This window comes from Nestor notabilis, unplaced genomic scaffold, assembly GCF_000696875.1.
Source record: "Nestor notabilis isolate BGI_N333 unplaced genomic scaffold, ASM69687v1 scaffold229, whole genome shotgun sequence".
In the NCBI taxonomy this organism is placed as follows: Eukaryota; Metazoa; Chordata; class Aves; order Psittaciformes; family Psittacidae; genus Nestor; species Nestor notabilis.
Genome location: NW_009943155.1, coordinates 23,901 through 44,956, shown reverse-complemented (window position 1 = coordinate 44,956; position 21,056 = coordinate 23,901). Strand labels below are relative to the sequence as shown.

The 21,056-nt window shown below is 40.0% G+C and overlaps 1 protein-coding gene across 1 annotated transcript in view; it reads left to right on the top strand.

Annotated features, from left to right (window-relative positions):
* HMBOX1 (homeobox containing 1) overlaps positions 1-19,418 on the top strand; it is a 62,665-nt gene extending 43,247 nt beyond the window's left edge. Inside the window, exons 6-10 of the mRNA XM_010021769.1 lie at positions 11,115-11,197; positions 13,597-13,692; positions 15,213-15,304; positions 15,511-15,612; positions 19,025-19,418. Coding sequence (XP_010020071.1) covers positions 11,115-11,197; positions 13,597-13,692; positions 15,213-15,304; positions 15,511-15,612; positions 19,025-19,162 — 511 coding nt within the window. The 3' untranslated portion in view covers positions 19,163-19,418. The remainder of the gene's footprint in view (positions 1-11,114; positions 11,198-13,596; positions 13,693-15,212; positions 15,305-15,510; positions 15,613-19,024) is intronic.
* The last annotated feature ends 1,638 nt before the right edge of the window (positions 19,419-21,056 follow it).

Here is a 21,056-nt window from a genome sequence, read left to right as displayed (position 1 = left end):
ATGCTGCATCTCCTGCAACACAGGCTTTCCATTCTGCTGTCATCAATTGCTTGTGTAGAAGTTCTGTTTTAAATTCACCTTCCTTGAAAGTGGGAGACCGGGATTGTACATACTCTCATGCAAGTATTTTAATGCTTTACTTTCTAGAATGGAAATAGCTGGCATCCTCAGCTATATATCAGGCTTTGTCTTTTTGGTGGTTTTGTTGCATTGTGTCTTTTGGTCATTGTGACTTAACAGAAAACCGTCTTTCCAGCCTATGATCTTTTTGTGTGTATGAGATGTTATTGTTCCCAAAACTGTATGACCTTGCATACTGCGCTGTTAAATTCCTTTTCAGTTCTTGCCCTTAGGATTGTCTATTACTTTTTATGGAGCTTCAATTCAATGTATTGACATGGCTTCTGACTTTGTCATCAGCAGATTTCATTACCATGTTCAGACTTTGTGTCAAGATCATTAAATGTTTCATTCTTAAGATACTCCAAAGATGATACTTCAGGAATATCACTGATAGCCGTCTTCCAAGCCATTATTTTAACTTTTCAGCCCCGTTCTTTGTTGTATGTTTCCTTTCTCTACTACCTCACAATTATACTCTTTGTTTTTTACATGAATAATTTCCTATTTTTAACTATATCAAATGCTTTTACTGAAGTCCAAAAGTTGTAAGAATAGTTCATTTTTCTAGACATAGGTCATATAATCAACAACTCCTCAGTTGTTTTGAGAGCATTACTACCAGGATTACTTAAGTCATGGCTCCTAAAGATGCTGTCCCCAGGGAACTTGGCTATTCTGAGCTGGAGTGGCAATGACATTTAAAAGGTAGCACGTTGCAAAAAACATGGCTCATGATAGGGAGCACAAACCTAGGAGGAAGGAGCTGTGGATTGATTACACAGCTCTGCGGCTGGTTTCTCATGTCTGTATCTTTTAACTTTGCTGTTCTTCTACCTGTAAATTCTTCCGTTAATATTGAAAGGAGTTTATGATCTGGTTATAGAAAACACCCTTGAAATACAGAGCATGATGGGTATTTTTTAATGAAAACAGTCCTTAGAGCATATTATTTCCAAGGTAACTATTCACAATCCTATTGGCAAAAAAAAAAAAAATTACAAAAAGTTGGATCATAAGCTCAGCTATTTCTTTTCCCCATGGAGGGAGAATGATCATTGAATAATCTGTGCAATAAATAAAAAGATGTTGCTGCTGCCAGACTTGAGAAGTAGTATTCTTCAAGGATCTACAGAGCTACCTCATTGCTTTAAAACTTGCCTTAACCCTTTTTATTTGCTATGATGGCTACAAGGAATCTCATGAAGTTGGTCTTGGCACCATAGTAGCTTAATCATCTAGCATGGTGGCTATGATGATTCATTATTTTTTGTTCTCATTTGCTTATATCCACCTGTTGCATTGTATTTACATTGCAAGGCAGAGAGTAGATTGATTTAAAAAAAAAAACAAAAAACACCTTTTTCTGCTTTGTGTCTGTAGAGCAATTAAAAACAATAGTAGTTCTGGTCCAGATATTGGAGGTACAAGGCATTAGGGAAAATATATGTAATAAGCCCTAAACCAGAAGCTTTGATCTTGAGCCTTTTGACCTTAGGTGATGGATATCCTACAAGAATTGGCCTTACCTTGTATTTTGAATCCTGTAGGATCCTTTCATTAGTCTAATCAATTTTTATTTTCTGAAAATGCAGCAGCAGAGGTGGTTGGCTGTGTGCTTCTGAGCTGAGTCTGGTCCAATGCTGGGAAACTGAAAATAAAAACTTCTTTGAGGGGAAATGCTAGTGATGATGTTGGAAGTTGTCAGTTCATACTAAGCTTTATCACGAATCTCGTGACTGGTAATTTTTCTCTCGCGGAGGCTTAGGACAAAGTGAGACTTCAAGCGTCATAGCCAGATGGAGTATAAATTTTTGAAAAACGTGGCCTTACTGAGGCTAAGCTAATAACAATTTGAGGGATTTTACTGCTTACACTTGACATTCTGTACACACATTTTTTGTAATCTAGTGCTGAACTTCCCTTTGAGGTAAGAGTAGGCTATTGTTCTGGAAGTATCTTTCTTTAGATGAGCTGAAAACAGTTCTGGTTCTGATGAGTTTAATATTTTCTTGAGTACTTCAATACAATCAAGGTAGGGCATTCTCCCCCTTACTGTTGGAGCGAGTCCAGAAGAGGCCATGAAGATGGTCCGAGGGCTGGAGCACCTTTGCTATGGAGACAGGCTGAGAGAGCTGGGCTTGTTCAGCCTCGAGAAGAAGAGGCTTCAGGGAGGCCTTAGAGCAGCTTCCAGTCTGTAAAGGGGCTGACGAGAAAAGCTGGAGAGGGGCATTTGACAAAGGCCTATAGGGACAGAACAAGGGGGAATGGCTTTAACCTGACAGAGGGGAGATTGAGATGAGATCTTAGGAGAAGCTATTCCCTGTGAGGGTGGTGAGGCCCTGGCACAGGTTGCCCAGAGAAGCTGTGGCTGCCCCATCCCTGGCAGTGTTCAAGGCCAGGTTGGACACAGGGGCTTGGAGCAACCTGCTCTAGTGGAAGGACTCCCTCGTGGCAGGGGGTTGGAACTAGATGTGCTTTAAGGTCCCTTCCAACCCAAATCATTCTATGATTCAGGAGAGCACAGAATGATGTTTTGGATTGAGTAATGTAAAATTCAAATATTACATTTTGCTGTTTATTTATGTTGCCATGTAAGGCCTTGAAATCCTCTGTTGTCTTGCAGGTAGAATCATAGAATCATAGAATAGTTAGGGTTGGAAAGGACCTTAAGATCATCTAGTTCCAACCCCCCTGCCATGAGCAGGGACACCACACACTAAACCATGTCACCCAAGGCTCTGTCAAATCTGGCCTTGAACACCACCAGGGTTGGAACATTCACAACTTCCTTGGGCAACCCATTCCAGTGCCTCACCACCCTCACTGTGAAGAACTTCTTCCTTATATCTAACCTAAAGTCCCCCTTTTTCAGTTTACCCCCATTCCCCCTTGCCCTACCACTAGAGTCCCTAATGAATAGTCCCTCCCCAGCATCCTTGTAGGCCCCCTTCAGATATTGGAAGGCTGCTATAAGGTCTCCACGCAGCCTTCTCTTTTCCAGGCTGAACAGCCCCAACTTTCTCAGCCTGTCTTCATACAGGAGGTGCTCCAGCCCTCTTATCATCCTCAAAGTAGTATCTCTATACATCTCATTGGAAAGGCGGGTCACCAGACAGCAAAAACAACCCTTGCCAGTGGGTGGGCTTTCTTCACAGAGTGATTTCTCATCACTTTTTGAGGATGTTTCATTTATGGACTGACTCTGTCTTAGCTTTGCTTGCCATGTGAGAACCAGATAATCCAAAGGATGTAACTGAATTAACTCTTCCCTGGTATGAAGATAAGAAATATAGATGAGATATATCACTGTAGTGCGTAGGCCTCAATTTAAATAATGCAAGTAAATAAAGGAGAACGTGAGGTACTATTATTCATGCTTAGATGCCTTGTTAGGAAGAGCTTTGAAGGTGCCGTATACTCACACCAACTGGTTGTTGAACAATTATCACTTTATCTTGTCTTGATGTGTTAGTTAGTGGCTGACTTAAAAAATTTCCATCTTTTTTTCTTTTTTTCCTCTTTTATTTTGTGAACCATTTAGTTTACTGTGTTGGTTTTAGGAGTTGTCAAGGTGCCTTCAGCAGAAAACTCCAAATCTATCTGCTCAGAAGAGAGCTGTTGTGTCTTATCACCAAATCCAATTACAAGGAAGAGTAAAACGCCACCTCCAATGTCTTTACTATTCTTTTTTTAATTGTTAATTATCTCGACAGTAGGGTGCTATAGATTAGGAGGCATAGATTATCTTTTGCAAGTATGAGGCTTTCAGAGCTATTATCAATTAATTCTGTTTTTAAACAAATTTTAGGGTAATATTAATAGCTTGATAGGATTGTGGTGCTTGAGTATGCTGTCAAAATACTGAGAAAATTATTTCTAAAAAGTCAGAGAAACTTGATGATGTTACAGTAGCATTGAAGGTCATATAGTTTTATGCACTCCAGAGAAAGGTGTATTTTTGGCAGTTTAATCTACATTGCAGAGTAGACTCCTGCTAAGAAACATCAGTAAAATGACTGTCTCGAAGTTTAGGCACTGATTTGTAAAACCAGAATAGTCAGCTCTGTATGAGGGTTTTTTTAAATGTGTACTGAAATGACTGTGCAATTTATGTACACAGACACACATACTGATGTGTGAAATAGCTTATGTATGTGTGGTGCTCTAAGTGATCTAGTCCTGTTGAGATCTCTTCTCCAGATTTGCACTTTCCATTCCAAGAAGGAATGAAGCATCTCTTACATGAGACTTAAAAACTGTTCTCTCTCTAGACAAGGAGTATAGCAGTACCCTGGGGTTGAAAGCCCAAGCTGGGAACAAGATGCAGATTTTTAAACAATGAGGATTTTCACAGTTTGGTTCCAAAGCTTATTTAAAGTTGTGGTACATTTTGCATTGGATAAAATGCCAACTTTTTTGTTGGGACTGGGTACCTCTGTAGGTCAAACAGAAGATCTAGGCTTATGCCAAAATTGCTGAGAAACCTGGTCAGTGCTGTAGAAGAGGTCAAGCTAGAAACCTGCAGTGGTTCTCCAGTTCTTTAAATCCATAGACCTACAAAAGCCATTAGCTAAATGATAATGCTATAGGGAAAATAGTAGAACTGCAGCAATTGTGTTCATCAGTGTTTTTTACAGGTTTGGGATTTTTTTCACTTTTGTCTTTTGCCTGGATGGAAGGTCTGCTTGAGCTGACACTGCAGGAATCCCGAGATTCGAGTTCATCTGCTGGCATCCAGAGAGCTGCAGTTCTCATCCTTGGCTGATCTCAAGTGCAGAAGTGTCTCACCAGATGTTTCCTGTAGCGACTACACTGGTGGTTGTTTCGTAGTCTTGAGGAAAAGAGAAGATGGTGTCTTCAGTGTAATTCTCGGCTCCATCAGAGTTTATATGTGTACAGAATATCTTAGAGCTTTAATTTTGCTGTCTAAAATAGAAATTACTATATATTGTGAGGCAAACTGTTTAGTTGGCACATGTGCTGTTATTATAGAATCTGCAGGAATATCAGTAGATAAAATGGATGGTGTCATCTGTTGACCTCACTGAAAATGGCATTAGTGATATTCTTGGCCAGTATTTACTGGGAAATAAACTAGTCATTACACTTTCCAATGAGATTATGTTTTGAATGTCACTTCTCTGACAGTCTGTCTCATGCCACACAGAGATAAGATCTCAGGCACAGATGACAGACTAACTTCAGATATATTTCCATTGATTTGACAGCCTGAATAATAGTTCTGTTAAAAGCCACAACAACTGAAACAATGACCTCTTGCTACTGGGTGATAGTATGTTGATAAACATACTAATGAGAGATAAAGTAGGTAACTATATTCGAGTGTTTTATGTAACTTGTCAGTGGAAAGCAAAGGTACCGTTGGAAGGGAAACTAGATAGGGAGCTGAAATTACAGGCAGTCTTATCAAAGACAAAAGAGCAGCTTGCACTCTCATGTATTTTGAGACACCAGAGGTTTTGGCAGGGAGCTCGGTCCCTGGTGGCAGCAAGATCTGTTCATCACCAGGGGTCAGATGGGAGCTGGGGAAAATGGGCAGTTCTTTTTTTCCATGTGTCCCTGGGCCAGCCGCCGAGCCCATCACTCAAGCTTTGCTTTTAGTTGAAGGGGATGTGTGTGAGCTGTCATTGAGGGAGCTGGTCCCAGCTGCGTGTTTCAGCCATCTCCTCCCCGCCTCCCTTGGCTGCACAACCACTGCTCCTGGCATGGCTGGAAAGCTGGACCAGAGAAGCAGTTGGGCAGAAAACCTTCCCACTGAAAGGCAATGAGAGAGAAGATAAGACCATTCCTTTCACCTGTGTGAAGCTGGACTGCAGCCTGAGCCTCAGGGAAGGTGGTCCTGGGTGGAGGAGTTAGAGCCCCTGCAAGAGTGCTGGGATGTTTCACTTGCAGGTGCTTCCTGCATTGATGGAAGTGGAACCCAGAGATGCAAATACAAAGTGAGGGAGTGAAATAATTATTTGCAAACTTAAATGAGGGATTGAGGTTGCAGCATGTCTGCTCTTCTTCAACAAATACCCATCTTCATGTTCTTACCTCCCACTAATTGCAAGGTAAATTATCCTTTCAGTGAGACTGCCCTGGTGTACACATACCTGAATTACCTCACCTCGAAGTGTGTGTAATTCTGCTGTAACAGCTGACCCACAGTTGAATTGTTATCCTGCAACACATTTGAGCCTCTCTACATTGAATCACTTCCACGCTTTGAAGCTTTAACCGTTACGTCACGCTGTAAACTAAGCTTTTCCTCAGCCCAGGGTCTTTTGAGCAATTTTGTGGTTTTATCTGTTTGTGTCTGCCATCCAGCCCTATGAAAAAGCATCCAACCTGGCCGTCCTTCCACTACTCCATAGTTTGGGTCATTTCAAACCCTTCCCTCGCAGCTGCAAAGCTGATAGGAAGCAGCAAAACTTCCACTGTGGATTATCAGGAACACTACAGAGGCATTGCTTAATGCATCTGATATCTAAGCCTGGATAACAGAAGCTGTACAGCCAAGCAAAAAAAGATTGGCAGCTATTGCAGGAATTCAGATAGGGGCACCTTGGTAAAGGAGAGGGGGAAATGCGTTTACTTCCATTACAGAGCCCAGGGCTGAGATGGATTCTCTCCCCGTCATTGTCCTAAGCACATTATCCCTGAAAGAAAAAGGGTTTCTCTGAATCTGCAATTTTTCTAGGCTTCAGTGTTATTGAAATGAAACTGCTTCAAGGATATCTACATTCTTTACCATCATATGGATTCTCATCTCATGTAAATTATTTGGCCACTTTTCATTTTAATCCTCCACTGTCATTTCCCACAAAAGAGATCATTTGGTTTCTTCATTGAAGGTATTCAGCTGACAGCTGCCCTTTGTCTAGAAAGCAGTGTGCCTTTGCAGGGTTTATTTCTTGTGCCTGCTCTTTTTATTTTCTTTTTTTTTTTCCTTCCCTTTTTTCCCCCCACTTTTAAGTTCACATTGCTTTATATTTTTCATCTGTTTTTTTCAGGAACTTTTCAGATGGTGAACAGGCTGTTTGTAGCTATGAAGAGAAATGCAGACTTGCTGTGTTCTTTCCCTGTCCCTTAGCAAAGGTATACCTGGCTGATAAGTAACAGAACTGGAGGCAGACTAATTAAATTTCCTGCTTGCAAGGAGAACTGTAGTCAAAAAGTTCACTGTGTTTTCACAACTTCTACCTGAGCAAACCAAAACAGTCAATGATTATTTTTATTTTCCATGACTTCCCTCTCTTGAAAGCTCAGTTATTTTCCCTTCCTTTCCAGAAGTGTTGGGAGACTTTATATTTTGTGCTTTGTGTCATGGTATATCACCCACAAGTCATAGAATCATAGGATGGTTTGGGTTGGAAGGGACCTTAAAGCTCATCTAGTTCCACGTCCCTGCCATGGGCAGGGGCACCTTCCATTAAACCAGTTTGCTCAAAGTCCCTTAGGACCTTGAAATAAGTAATGATAATTAAAAATGACGTATTGTTAGTGTGCATTTATGGAGGATTTTGAGGCTGAGGGTGAAAATCAGCACTTACAGTTGATTGCTTGTTTTTGGTTATCTGTAGCTATACGAGATCTTTTTTCCTTTCAGACTGAAAACTCCTGAGTATCAACTCTTCTCTGATAAAACCAGCTTACGCTCTGTCAAAGGTTAAAAGCACAATATGGTGATGGAGAAGTATATTATCAGGAGAAGATACAGTTTAGGGGAGCACGAGTTAAGGGTTGGACAAGTTTACAAGCAGCTTGAATCCATGGGGGAAGGAGGAAACATGTCATGAATGTATATAAGGAGTAAGAGACAGGTTCTAAAATTACTGTGTCAGATACAGAAACTGAATTAAACAACTCTGATAGTGCCCTTCCAGCTCCCCTCTGGTACCTGCTTAGCTTTGTGATGTCCATTAAAATGTCTTGCTTACCAGGAGAGCTGCCTGAAAACTCAAATTTGGGGTGGTTTTGGATTTTTATTTTTGGTTTGTTTTTTCTTTTTTCTTCCAGAAAACTGGGTTTCAGAGTGAAAAGAAATTCAGATTTTCAAGTGGGAATTACTTTTCTTGTAGAAACTTCGGGACGTTTACATTAAAAAAAACCAAAAACATATATATATTTATGAATTAAACAAAATGTTTCAGAATTATGAAAAGTATGTTTTGATCCAATCAATTCTAAATGTGTGTAGCTTATTCAGTTGTAGAATGAGTTAAAAATTACTGTTTCGGCAACAAGTTTTTTGTAAATCACAAAAATTATTGAACCACAGATCTTGGTTGCCAGGAGAGGTGTCTCATTCATTGTCCCGTTCTGAAAGTTTGCTCCATTGCAGGGAAATTTCCTGTTATCTCAGAGATGTGTAAACTTGAGCCCAAGTTTTGTTATTTTAGAAAATGTGAGCTTTTTTGTTAGACCCAGCAAAAGTGTGTGGCAGTCTGAGGCTTGCTGAAAGGGGATGGTGTTAGGTTATGTGTCAAGAGAAGGATCACTAGTGGCTCTTGTCTTTTCTTGCATCAGCATAAGCATGGGCAGTTAAATTATACATGGTTCCTTAATTTTACATCTTTTGTCATTTCTTCCATAAAGTTAGGCATTGTCTAACAACTTGGGGACCACAGATGGTCTAGATCCATAATATCATGTGATACCATAGTTTCACCTTCTGGTTTTAGTACATCACTGTGTAGATCCGTCAGGTTTTCTAATTTTATGGAATTTCTTTTGTGGTGTTTGTTCTTGATTTTTGACAACTATCTATAAAAAATTAAATAACATTCAGCAAAGGTCCATAAAATAGCTGTTATGGCTACCAGAATTTGCTGAGTTAATTTTTGTACATGTAGTGATGACCTGGGTTCTTGATTAGGATTCCAGGTCATACAATATATTGTGTGAATAATAGTACAGTTTTCAGCCATGATGTCTTGACTTTTTTTTTTTTTTTTTTCCTTTATCTCATGGCACTTAAGAGGAAATAGTTCATGGCTATGGGCAGAAAGTAGTGTGTTCTGTTTTGTAGGTGGGAGAGCTGAGACACTGTCATGGGGCATCTGGACGGGGGTCCTGAGTTTCTGCTTCCACCACTAACTAATAGAAGAAGCATTTTCTGCTCTGTTTATCAAGCTCTCAAAAAAAATCTTTGTAGAGAACATGACCCCTTTGAACAGAATTTTGGAAGTTAAGATAGACACACATATCACTTCAAAAGCTTATAACTGAAAGGATAATATGTCTGGAAGAAGAAAGAATATACTTTAAAAAATACTGTGCACAGAGACTGGGGATACTTTTGGGAGGGGGAAAGAAAGAAACTCTCTTGCTGATAATTCAGGGAGCACTTCTGCTGGTGGCAATGCCAGACTTGACAGTGCTATGTACTTGAACCTTCCCAGAAAGTGAGTGTAACCAGGCATCCTACTCTTCAGATCTAATGGTAGAATCTCAGCTGCTTTTTCAGAGTAGGATCAAGCATAGTGGGAATTGCAGTTATGGTCAATCTCTCCGGATTTACTTTATAAGAGCAACTTGGAGGTCCAGGGAAGTCGTAGTTGATGTTCACATGTAAATGTGGTTGCCTCCAAAGCCCAAATTGGTAGTATAGACATAGCCCGTCCTTCAATTCATGAAGACAGAGCTATTTCTGTGTTTTCATTTGCTCTCTAAGCTAGCAAATCAAGTGGAAGTACATTAACAGTGTAACTAGCTGTGCTAATGTGTGATTTCTCTTAGTCAATGTGTAGCGACTTTGAAATAGGACTCCATTTTTTAGTATGGCTGCAACTGTAAATAACACTGTGACCAATAGGATGAAGTAGTAGCTAAAATGCAAACTGAATGTTTAAAGAAGAATGGACAGAAACAGTTGAGGCATGGAAGAGAATCCAGGTTTCTATAGAAAGTAACTGTGCTGGGGTGAACTGCCGGAGGAGAACTATGACCATAGAAAATAATAATTGCCTAAATATGCCTGAATCTCCTAGTACCACATGATCTAAGCAATAACGAAATATCTTATTTGAAAATCCAGAGCAGCTGTCCAACAGCTGAACCTGCTGCTGATCAAAGTTGATCAAAGAATTCTTAGGATTGTGTATTATGGACAATCTACAGAAAAAAAATGTAGTAGTCTCTGCTTACGGCGTGCTTATCACAGTCCGTTGAAGTAAACAGGACTTTTTGTTGTTTTTAATGCAAATCTGATAAGCTCTGTAGAATGTAAATCAGTTCATTAAAATTTGTAAAGCACTTAAATGAAGTAAAAGAGAAAACAGTTTAACTTTTATAGGATGTTTACTGCATATAAAGTACAATAAAATCATGATTATTCAGGAAAAAAATACTGTTAGAATATGCTATTTAAAATTTTAAATTGTGATTTTAAAAAACAAACATGCCTGACTCTAGAAATCTTACTGTATTACTGTGTAATTTAGGCTGTGTAATCTTCAGACCATATCTGTTTAAAGGATTTAATATTTGCGTGGTTTTGTGCGTAATATATATATGTATGTATGTGTGTATATATTAACCCAGGGATCAACATACTGAACAGCTCCTTCATTTGTAGGATGCTGCCTAAGCTGGGGTATGTCAGGGATAAAAAATGAGTAAATGATAATAAACGGGGGCAGACGCATGACCTATGTTGTCTTCTGACATGATGCTTCACTTGGCAGTCGTAACCCTGATATTCGTAGCATTGCCTACTTTGTCTCTCCTAGTGCAATATTCCAAATGCTGAGGTGACACTGCAAATGCTGAGCTAATATTTATTTACCTGAGGCGTTTGGGAAGGCTTATCCACTCAGTGGATATGAATGCATGCACATATTACCCTATGCATATACGGGTTTACGTAAAATTTGCTGCATCTGTGTGTAAAGTAGCAGTTGGCACCTTTAATGAAGCTGCTTTGGAGCCTTCATGCTTTTATTTCTCATAAAAATTACCAATCTTTTTTTTTCCTCCTCTTGCAGTTACTTCAATGAGAATCAATATCCAGATGAGGCAAAGAGAGAAGAAATTGCAAACGCCTGTAATGCAGTTATACAAAAGCCAGGTGAGGAGCTGATCATTGTGTCCTTTCCAAAGGCAACTGCAATTAGATTTCAACATCTCTTGCTAAATTCAGCAAATCTCATTTTATGGCTATTACTAGCAAATGCAGTGCTCTCAACTAGTAGTAGGTTTCTTCCTGAGCAGTCTATGACTCATGGTGTTCAGAGCTGCCATACTGGGATGAATGTGACAGTCAATGCAATTTTCAAACCTAAATGCCAATGTCTGCAACTTAAATTCCCACCATTTGAGATATGAAGTACAAGTTGTGCATCTGAACTTTTCATTTATACAGCTTGGTAAATGGCATTGCTAAGAAAATAAACATGTCTGGAAGGTTTTCATTCTTTACGTTCAGTTATTTCAAAGTACTTATCTAAGCATTCAGTAGCAATCTGAGAATTTTACACTCCACGAAACTGTATTTTACTGGTTCCTTTTTACAGATGGGAACTTTTAGGTTCACAGACTGAGGCTTGCTGGAGATTATACAGCAGATCGTCAGAGGAGTAAGGAGCACTGCTTTCCCAGCTTTCAATTTTCTTTACAGCTTGTAGACAAGGGTCTTATATTAGAATCTGTGTACTAATAGAGGAACTTGAATTTGGGTCAAAAACTTGCATTTTCTGTGTTGCTGGAGAAGTTGTACTTAAAAGAAGAGAGAGCTGGGGTTGTTCGGCCTGGAGAAAAGAAGGCTTCAGGAAAATGTTAGAGCAGCTAAGGGACGGGGCTTTGAGCAACCTGGTCTAGTGGAAGGTGTCCCTGCCTGTGTCAGGGGGTTGGAACTAGATGAGCTTTGAGGTCTCTTCCAACCCAAACAATTCTTTGAATCTGTTAGAAGCATGAATATTCAGTGTAGTGAATACACCTGCCTTTGCTTAGGTTTACTAAACAAATGTTTACATAGTTTTCAGAACTTGTATTTTGGATATATTTTTATTTTACTTAACCAGAATATAAAAACTGATGCAAAAGAAGGTTAAGGCATGACTCCTGAACATTGGGACAGTCACAGAACAGCACAGAATCATAGAGCAATTTAGGCTGGAAGTGACCTCTGGAGATCACCTGGTCAGGCAGGACCAGCTTAGGTTAGGCTGCTCAGGGCTTTGCCTTGTTCAGTTTTCAGTAATTTCCAAACTAGAGGTTTACCCACTTCTGGGCCCCTGTTCCACTGTGTTGAGCCACTGTCATAGCAAAATACTTTTTCCTAATACCTAATCAAAATTTCCCTTGTTGCAACTTGTATGTGTTGTCTCTTGTCTTTTATGTTGTGGAAGCAGAATGATCTATCAGGTAGATCACCAAAGAGGTTGGGGTTTTATTCCTGGCTGTGCTGCTCGTCGGTTAAGCAACTTGGAAAAAACTGTTTGAACACATTTTGTCTCAGGATCAATAAAATCTTGTGAGTGGTACTGATGCACAGCATTAGGAAACAGCATAGCTGGCTATTTCCAGATTTTAATTTCACTTGTTTCATCTCTCCTTACCTATTTAAGTTTTCGGATTGCTGCAATTACATGAGTATTTTGTATGCTGAATAAATAAACTTTAGAGAAACAATCTGAAGTAGGGGAGTCTCATCCCCATGTAGCCTGCAGAGGACTGATGATGCAACTACGTCCGGTATTTTATATAGGGTCAAGGCCAACTGAAGAGGTTTCCACAATATGCTTACATTCCCTCTTTTCTGCTGGTGATCAGCAAAAGGCACTGTTTCCTGTAGCTGGCTGGTGGTGGCTGGCATTTTTTTGGCTGGTTTAAGCATAAAACTCCAGTGATCTGGTTTCCAACATCTACCCGTTCTCCCAAAAGATCGCAAGTGTCCTGGCACATTTGGGAGGGTGTGATTAGTGCTGCGGGAGCAAGATAGCAGCTGGTGGTTTAGAGGGAGGAAAGCAAATTGGAAGGGATGGCACAAAATTTCTTCATTCATTTTGCTTCTGAAGAAAACAGGTCATTGAACTATATCCTTGAAGCACATACTAAGAGAACTAGCCCAGGGGTACGCGATTTGTGGTAAGGCTGTGAATTGAATTTGAGGGTTTTGAATCTCAGTTTTGTGCTTGAACTAGGAAAGCCGCCCTTTATTCTCTCTCCCACGGCTCTGGATTTAGTTGATTGAAGTTGCAAAGCAATTCCTGTAGTTCCGATTTTTTAAAAAAAAGAAGAAAGGCTACTTTGTTTTTAGAGTGATATTTGGTGTTTATTACCATAACATCTGGGCACAATACTTTGATTCACATAAAATTCATTTTATTCTCAGTTATAAGCACTTCTCAGTGCTGTCTGTATTTCAGGGGTTTATCACATGTGTAATTGTCTTTTGCCTGCCTCTGGAACCCAGTGAGTAACAATGCTATATTTATTCCTCCTCCTCACCTCCTGTTACTTTCATAGGGAAAAAGTTATCGGATTTGGAACGAGTTACCTCCCTTAAAGTGTACAATTGGTTTGCCAACAGAAGAAAGGAAATCAAGAGAAGAGCCAATATCGGTAATGTATCAGAGAACCTGTTTTCAAGGTTTAGTACTAAGACTTGCTCAGGAGAGATGGAAATTATGTAAGACTGTATTAACAAAAATGCTAGAGGTTCTGACAGTCTTAGTAGAAAAAAAATGAAACAGAATTTGATGGTGGGAGGAGAAACATATCTCTTTATTCTCAGGCTGCTTTGGGTATCCAAAATAAAATCTGAAATAAAACCTCAAAATATCTGCACTGAATAATATGGGAAATAAGGAAAATTGAGATGATGGCAAGTGCACAACCTTAGCATGCAGTTCACATGAAAAGTGGATGTTGTGAAGAGCTTTTATCTGATCATAGGCTTCCTTGTGTCTGTGTTCCACTGGGGTTGTCTTTCTTACTGCCATCCCTGAGACCCCACAGGGATCTCAGAGTCCAGTGAGTTGTTTTACGTCTCAGATACAGCCACTAGGACCAAAGGTTCTTCGAGCCAGCTGCTTAGTCTGACTGCACCTGTGTTCCTGACTGCTTTCCAGGGGATTGCACAAGGACAAATGGCTGGAACAAAGTAGTAATTTTTCTCAATGATCCGGATAAAACAAAAGTCTCTTCAGAGTTAGCCCTGCAGGTTCTTTGCATGAGTAGCAGACCATAAGGAAATTAGAAGTGACTCTGAACTTGTAAGATGTACACCTTCTAATGTCAATAAACATAAGACATTCTAATGAGAATAAACTCACATTCGTGGCCAGGAGTCAACAAAGTTTGGCAGTGCATGCAAAATTTTATGTGCTTCCTTAGATACTATGCAGAATTACATTTGTAGTCCATAGGCAAACAGAAATCCATACCTGCCTACTACCAGTATTTTTGCAGCTGCAGAATGTTGTGTCCTTTTCGTATCTGCTTTTTCTTACCGTATTTGTGAACAAGAAAACCTTCTTTTTACAGCATTTAATGTGTTATTGAAATTTAACCTAAATTTATTTTTCTAAAAATGAAATCTGTCAAGTGTTGGGGAGAACAAAGAAAAGTCAGGGTAGAGTTACAGCTGTAACTGTACAATCTGGGGAGGAGGGTTGGAAGGAGATTAAAAAGAACCAAAGGGAGCTTTAGATGCATGGATCCTACTGGAAGACAAAGATATGTGTGGTTTTAAATCCCTTAAGTGCTTTAAAGAATTTCTCCATCTATTTTCAGACACTCCCTGTCCCCCTCAAGTCCTGCCAGTCCAAACTATGTGGGAAGATCTACCGGGAATGCCTTTGCCACTTCAGTGCATTAGAGATTAAACTAATACCTAATAGGACTAGCTGGAAAACAAGGGTTCTTACTTGCAAACAAGTCAGTTGATAGGGAAGGATCTCAGGCAAACTAGTGTCTGTACATGTGCTACCTTCCCAAATACTGGAAAGTGAAGAGGAAGAGGCTAAGAGCTAACTGTTCTTCCAGTTAGTCTAACTTCTTGAAAAAAAAAAAAAGTAGCTACTTTTAGTTACTCTAATGCATCAGATAAATTAGGGATCCATTTGCTTTTTTCGAAGAAGCAGCAATCCTGGAGAGCCATGGAATAGATGTACAGAGTCCGGGAGGTCATTCCAACAGTGATGACGTTGATGGCAATGACTACTCGGAGCAGGTAAGCACTATGGTCAAGGTGCGTGGCCCAAAAAGGGAAAGTTCACTTGAAGCACAAAGAGGCCCTATACCTCTCGCAAATCAGATGTCTTCTGTTGTTTTGCTTTTATGTAATTGTAATGGGGAAAGTGGAAGAACACAGCTCCCCTGTTTGAATGTGTTGAAGCAACCAGTATTCACCCACATGGATTTATTGTCATACAACAGGACACTTGGCAAGTACGCAATGGGGAGGAGGAGGGAAGATGTTCAGAGGGAGGCAGAGAAGCAGAGAAGGTAGAAGAAGACAGGAGGATCTGCTCCAAACAAGCAAGTTACACCATTCACGCCACACGCAATGTATGAAACATGTTAGGAGAGTGTTAACTCACCCAGTGCACCATGCATAACTTGCGCTCTCCTTACCCCTGACACTGTTGTAGTTATCCACCCTCAAGAAAGGATGTACAGGTCTTTAACAGTTGCTTCTATATATCAGGCACCAACATGCTTCCCTGCAAAACTAGGCATGTGTCTTCCTCTTAAACCTATTATTTCTTTCTGCAAGAAATGTCTCCATTACAGCTTGTGCTACAGCTCCTGTGAGTTGCTTATCTGGCACCCAGACAAGTCCCTGCCCCGTACACTTTATAATCCCTTTTGGCAACCTTTCCCAGCAAGATGCTGAGTGCCCTCCTGTAAGGTACTGAGCTCTCTCTTCTTTGTGGCAGTACCTTTCAGGAGCATCTCAGGATCTATCCCTAAGACACTGACAGACAAAGGGTGAAGGGTGGGGGGAAAGGATTTGATTAAATAAGGTTTGACATTTATTTGGCTCTGTACCGGTTCTGTATTGTTCTGCAACTATGTGCCACTATTTGGATTGTTTACATATTATCTGTCTTTTTGGGTTGGTTTTTTTTTCTTTTTGCATTTTAACTCTTGCCTATTCTCTATTTTCCTTGGTTATTTTTAACCCTTGACAGCAACTTCTTTTTTAAATTCTCTAGCAAAAGAATACCCCTTCCCGCACTCTGAGCCCTCACCTACCCTAAAGTTGGTGACCCTTCCTTCACACACCTTCCTGACAGGTATTGCATCCCCTTCCCAATTTTCCTTCAGGTGTTCAGGTGTCATTGTTGGCCAACCCCCCCAGGGCTGTGTGTGTGCTTGGCATCAGTGGCCTTCAGCAATTCACTTGGTTCTGGTTTTGCCGTGAGCTGTGCTCTCTGCTACACCCAGCAGCAGCTGGGGTGGGCAGATCACTTTTAATTGACTCATTTGGGAGAATTAGGTAGGTCTCCTCTAAAAGCTGCTGGTAGAGAGTAATAGCAACCGAGTGTCCTGGAATGAGTCCTTAGCACACTTGGCTGTGGCCTAGTACAACAGTACCTGGCAGAAGCATTCCCAGCCGCTCTGCTTCTGATGGGTATTAAGGTCTTTCTTATAGGTCATCACCAGCAGATTTGGTGGAACCAGCTTCGCTAGTTCTAGATGATGAGAGACTGCTCTGTAATGGCTATAAAATATGTTGAAACTGCTGCTGAGCACAGATAATTCCTTGTCAGTCAGATACAGGACCTGAATACTGACGTGAAGTTCTATGTAGACTCCCAAACTATGGTTTCCTTCTGTGTGCTGTCCAGAATACTTCGAAAAGAGAAATACATTGGTTATTAAAATTTAAAGATCTTTGTTTAGAGCCCTTAAAAATTAGATTTCTCAGTAATCTAGCTGGGCTCCTTCTGTGAAGTGTAATTAGGCATTAGCAAGGAAGCAAATTTTATAAATGGCAAGCTCTCCCAATGACCATTTAACATCCCTTAGCTGTTAAAACCATAAATTCTCTTCTCTACAATGACACGTTAACTCTAGTAAACTTTAAAACACAAAGTTCACCCAAATACTAATGAAGTGCCTAGAACTCCAGAAGTCAGGACTATGTATTTCTTACTGTAGTAAATATCCTGAGAGGCCCTTAAGAGTGTGAGCACATCACAATATTTGCCTGACATTTGTTGTAAATGAATGCATTCCTTTAAATAACCTCAGGATTTTACCTAACTCTGGCTTTTCTGTCCGCCTCAGCGTTTACCACCTGTCATCTTCATGTAAAATGCATAATAGACATTTTAAATTTTAAATTTCACAAGTTTATCACTTAAAGGCTGTTGGAAGACTGATAAATGTTTATCATTTCCTTTCAGTAAATAATAATAATTAAAAAAATCTGCGAGATCATGGCACAGTAACTGTTGGTACCCTGTTTTAAAGAGGGGAAAACACCATGATTTTGCCCAAAGTTTCAAAAGAATTTGACAGCTGGAATTAGAGTTTGGATGGTGCTCATTCTCCTCATTGTTGAAAACCTGGCCCTCCTTCTGATGTAGTCTATGAAACATACTTACTTGCTATAAAATTTATGCTAGAATTGTCAGCCTTTTAGGTCTGATATTGCATGGCCATTATGCGCCATGTTACGTGTACAACACTAAATTGATTTTTTAAATTTTCACTGCAGTCCTGTAGCAGCAAAGTTTTTCTGTGTCAGTTTTTCTCGCCAACCAACTCAACCAACTACACAATGATTCTCTTACAGCTGAGAGACTTTACTCTTTAGAAAACAGACAAAGAATTATGTGGCACATAGTTCAGTGAACTGGAGAACCCACCAGTATCTTCACCTACGTATTTAAATTACGTTGGTTCTGGTCCTCCAAAATCATTGCACTGTCTTTCTTAGCAGTCTAAGAGTTTTTTGGCATCTTTTCCCCTATACCTGTATGAATTCAGTGTCTTCACAGCACACTGGCTCAGACCAAGGGTGAGTCTAGGTTTTTATCCTGTTTCTGAGTGAGGACAATAGTAGAATTTAAAGAAAAAGGATTTTTGAGGAATATGTATTTTATTATAGTAGCTTCCATCTTCTGGAAGTCAGTAGTTTTGAGAGGCTTCCTGAGCCAGGCAGTGTATCCACTTTCAGGTTTGATAATTTCTAGTAGACTAAATTTTCCCTGAACTTGTGTAAACCCACCTTCTAAAGCCATTTTTATTTTCATCTGAACTAAAAATCAGTGAATCCTACAAATGAATCGTGATAAGTGAAGCAATGCTTCCCACTGCCACTTTGGAGTATATAATCATTCCAATGAGTTAGAACACAAGAAGCCATGAACAGTTGTTCTTTATTTACTAATTTTTTGTGATAAACATTTACCATATTAACTACCAGCCATTTCTTTTTCAAACTCAAGAACCTGAGTCTGTGTAGCCTCTTCTCGTAAGGAAGCCACCCCATGCCTCTCCTCCCCTGGGTTACCGTTCTCTCTACCATTTCTAGTTCTATTGTTTCCTCTTTAATTGGGGTGACCAGAACTGTCTATTCAAAATGTAAGTGTAGCATGAATTTGTGCAGTGCACATTGCTTCCTATCTTAGTTTGGTTTCCTGGCATACCTTGTGTATCACTTCTGTCTTTATAATTTAGTATTTCCTCAGACTATTCGCCTCCCTATCCCCTCAAATTCCTCTCAAAAGCTGGGTGTGCCACTCCTTGCCTTACTTACCTTTGTCTGCACAGTGTGGGAAATCAGTCATAAACCAATTTTGTAAAGCCCTTCCACATTCTGCCCCTGTAACCAATGTGTAATTCGCTGCCCATAGTCAATTACACACTTGTTTATCTGCTGGTTTTCTACTCACAGAGTAACAATGCTTCTCTCTTCTCCTTTCCACACGCACAGGATGACAGCACTAGCCATAGTGACCATCAAGACCCCATTTCATTAGCCGTGGAAATGGCAGCGGTAAACCATACCATCTTGGCATTGGCCCGGCAAGGAGCCAACGAGATCAAGACAGAAGCTCTAGACGACGACTGATACAAAGAAAGGGGAGGGTCAAAGCAAGAAGTAACTTAGTTTTAGACGTAGCACCTTAGCAGACTTTCCTCAGTCCTTAATATGTGTTCTTACAGTATAACTTTGCAGTTTCTTGTACGTCAGTTAGCTGTTAGGGTCTTGTTCTGTGAAGATGGCATGGTGCCCTCAGCCTTTGCATATACTCTCTCAGTATTAATTCCCAGTAAATAATCAATCAACCAACCAACCTCCCTCTCCCAGCCCCAGTGGCTAGAAAAATCTTGCTGCTCTGTCTTAGCATTCAAAGTGCTTCCAGGTATTTTAGACAGCCCTCAATTACAAGTCTTAGGCTACACTTAAAACCTTGGATAACCTTAGAGATCGTGTTAAAAAAATAGTCTGTATGCTTTTCCTTCTCTGAGACTGAAAGGATGCAAGCTGAGGTAGTGGCACAGGGTCGATGGACACCAGATCGGGAGTATCAACAGAGAGTAAAAAGAACACTAGAAACCCCACTTCAGCATGGGAATAAATGATTTCCAGCTGCAATAAGCTGTGCCTCACTGGTCATACAGTGACTTGATATACTTTTGGGTGCTGTGCTGAGAATGTCCATTGGAAATACATTCACATATTTTGGTTGATGTTCACATATTCAACACAGACATCCTCTACTCTCACAAGCTGCGTGGCTTAGTGGATAAGTACTGCCTTCTGCCTCTGGGACCGTGATTGAAGCCCATCCTGGGATCATATGAAAAATGAGCTGAATGTCTAATGGACAACAGTCCACTTCTCAAAACCACTATTCATTATTTGGCATGGCTAGCAGTGCCTGCTCAGAAGAGGTCTAGACTTTATTGATCTGTCATTAACAATTTCACCTATTATTCTTCCTCTCACTTTTTCTGTCCCCATCCCTACTCCCCTCTCCACTTTGCTGCTTTCAAAAGCAATGTTTTCTAGGAAGGTTATTAAGGTCATAAAATGGATGAGTGGATTTTTACACATCTGTGTAACTAATGCTGATGTCCTGACTAGCCTGAAAGGTTCTTGGAGAACTTTTGCATCTGACCTTTGCTAGGTAACCATCATAGCATAAATATTCTCCTAAATACAAACTTTTTTGGTTTGTTTAAAGGCAGGAGGATCTCTTACCTGAGAAATGGGGTGTGAATGTTTTGTGTTCTCTTTACTCTGTCCTTGTTAAGATGTGAGAAAGCTATACTGCTACGAGCAATTTAATTAATAATTGGAAGCCATACTGATAATGGATGTGGTAATATTTGTAAAGCAAACCTACTTTAAGTAGCAGAAACTAATGGAATTGTTTTCCTTGATCATATGTAGCACTTTTGTTACTTTTTTCTTAAAGATATTTATATTTGATAAGTCTTTTTTTTATCATTTGAGAATTCAAAATACCAAACAGCAAACTTGCATTACAGAGTCACCCTGCGATCACCTTGTCATCTAGTATCTAAATGATGAACTGTGTGTGCATCTAAGAAAATTACATCTGCTAGCATTGTGTGGAAATGATCTCCTGGCATCCTGATAAAATGATATGCTGCTGCCGGTAAGAGGAAACATTTCGATGGAAACAGCATGGGAAGTGTTAGAGATGGGCAGGACTGTGTTGCATTAAAAATAAAAATTAAAAACCTATGTAAATTTTTGTATGTAGATATATAAAAATTTGCATAGTGTTTCCTCAACATTCCATTTTTATCTTCCCAGTTTATGTGGGAATAGCTTAAAAAAAGAAAAACAGCTCAGTCTGAAGGATGGGTTTCCCTTTTCTCCCTTCCCCTTTTCAGGTGGGGGGAACGAAGGGAAGTTGCTGTTACTTGTCTTGTTCTCATCCATTGCTCTTGCTTAACTATCAGATAGTATTGTGAACTCTGAAAACGTG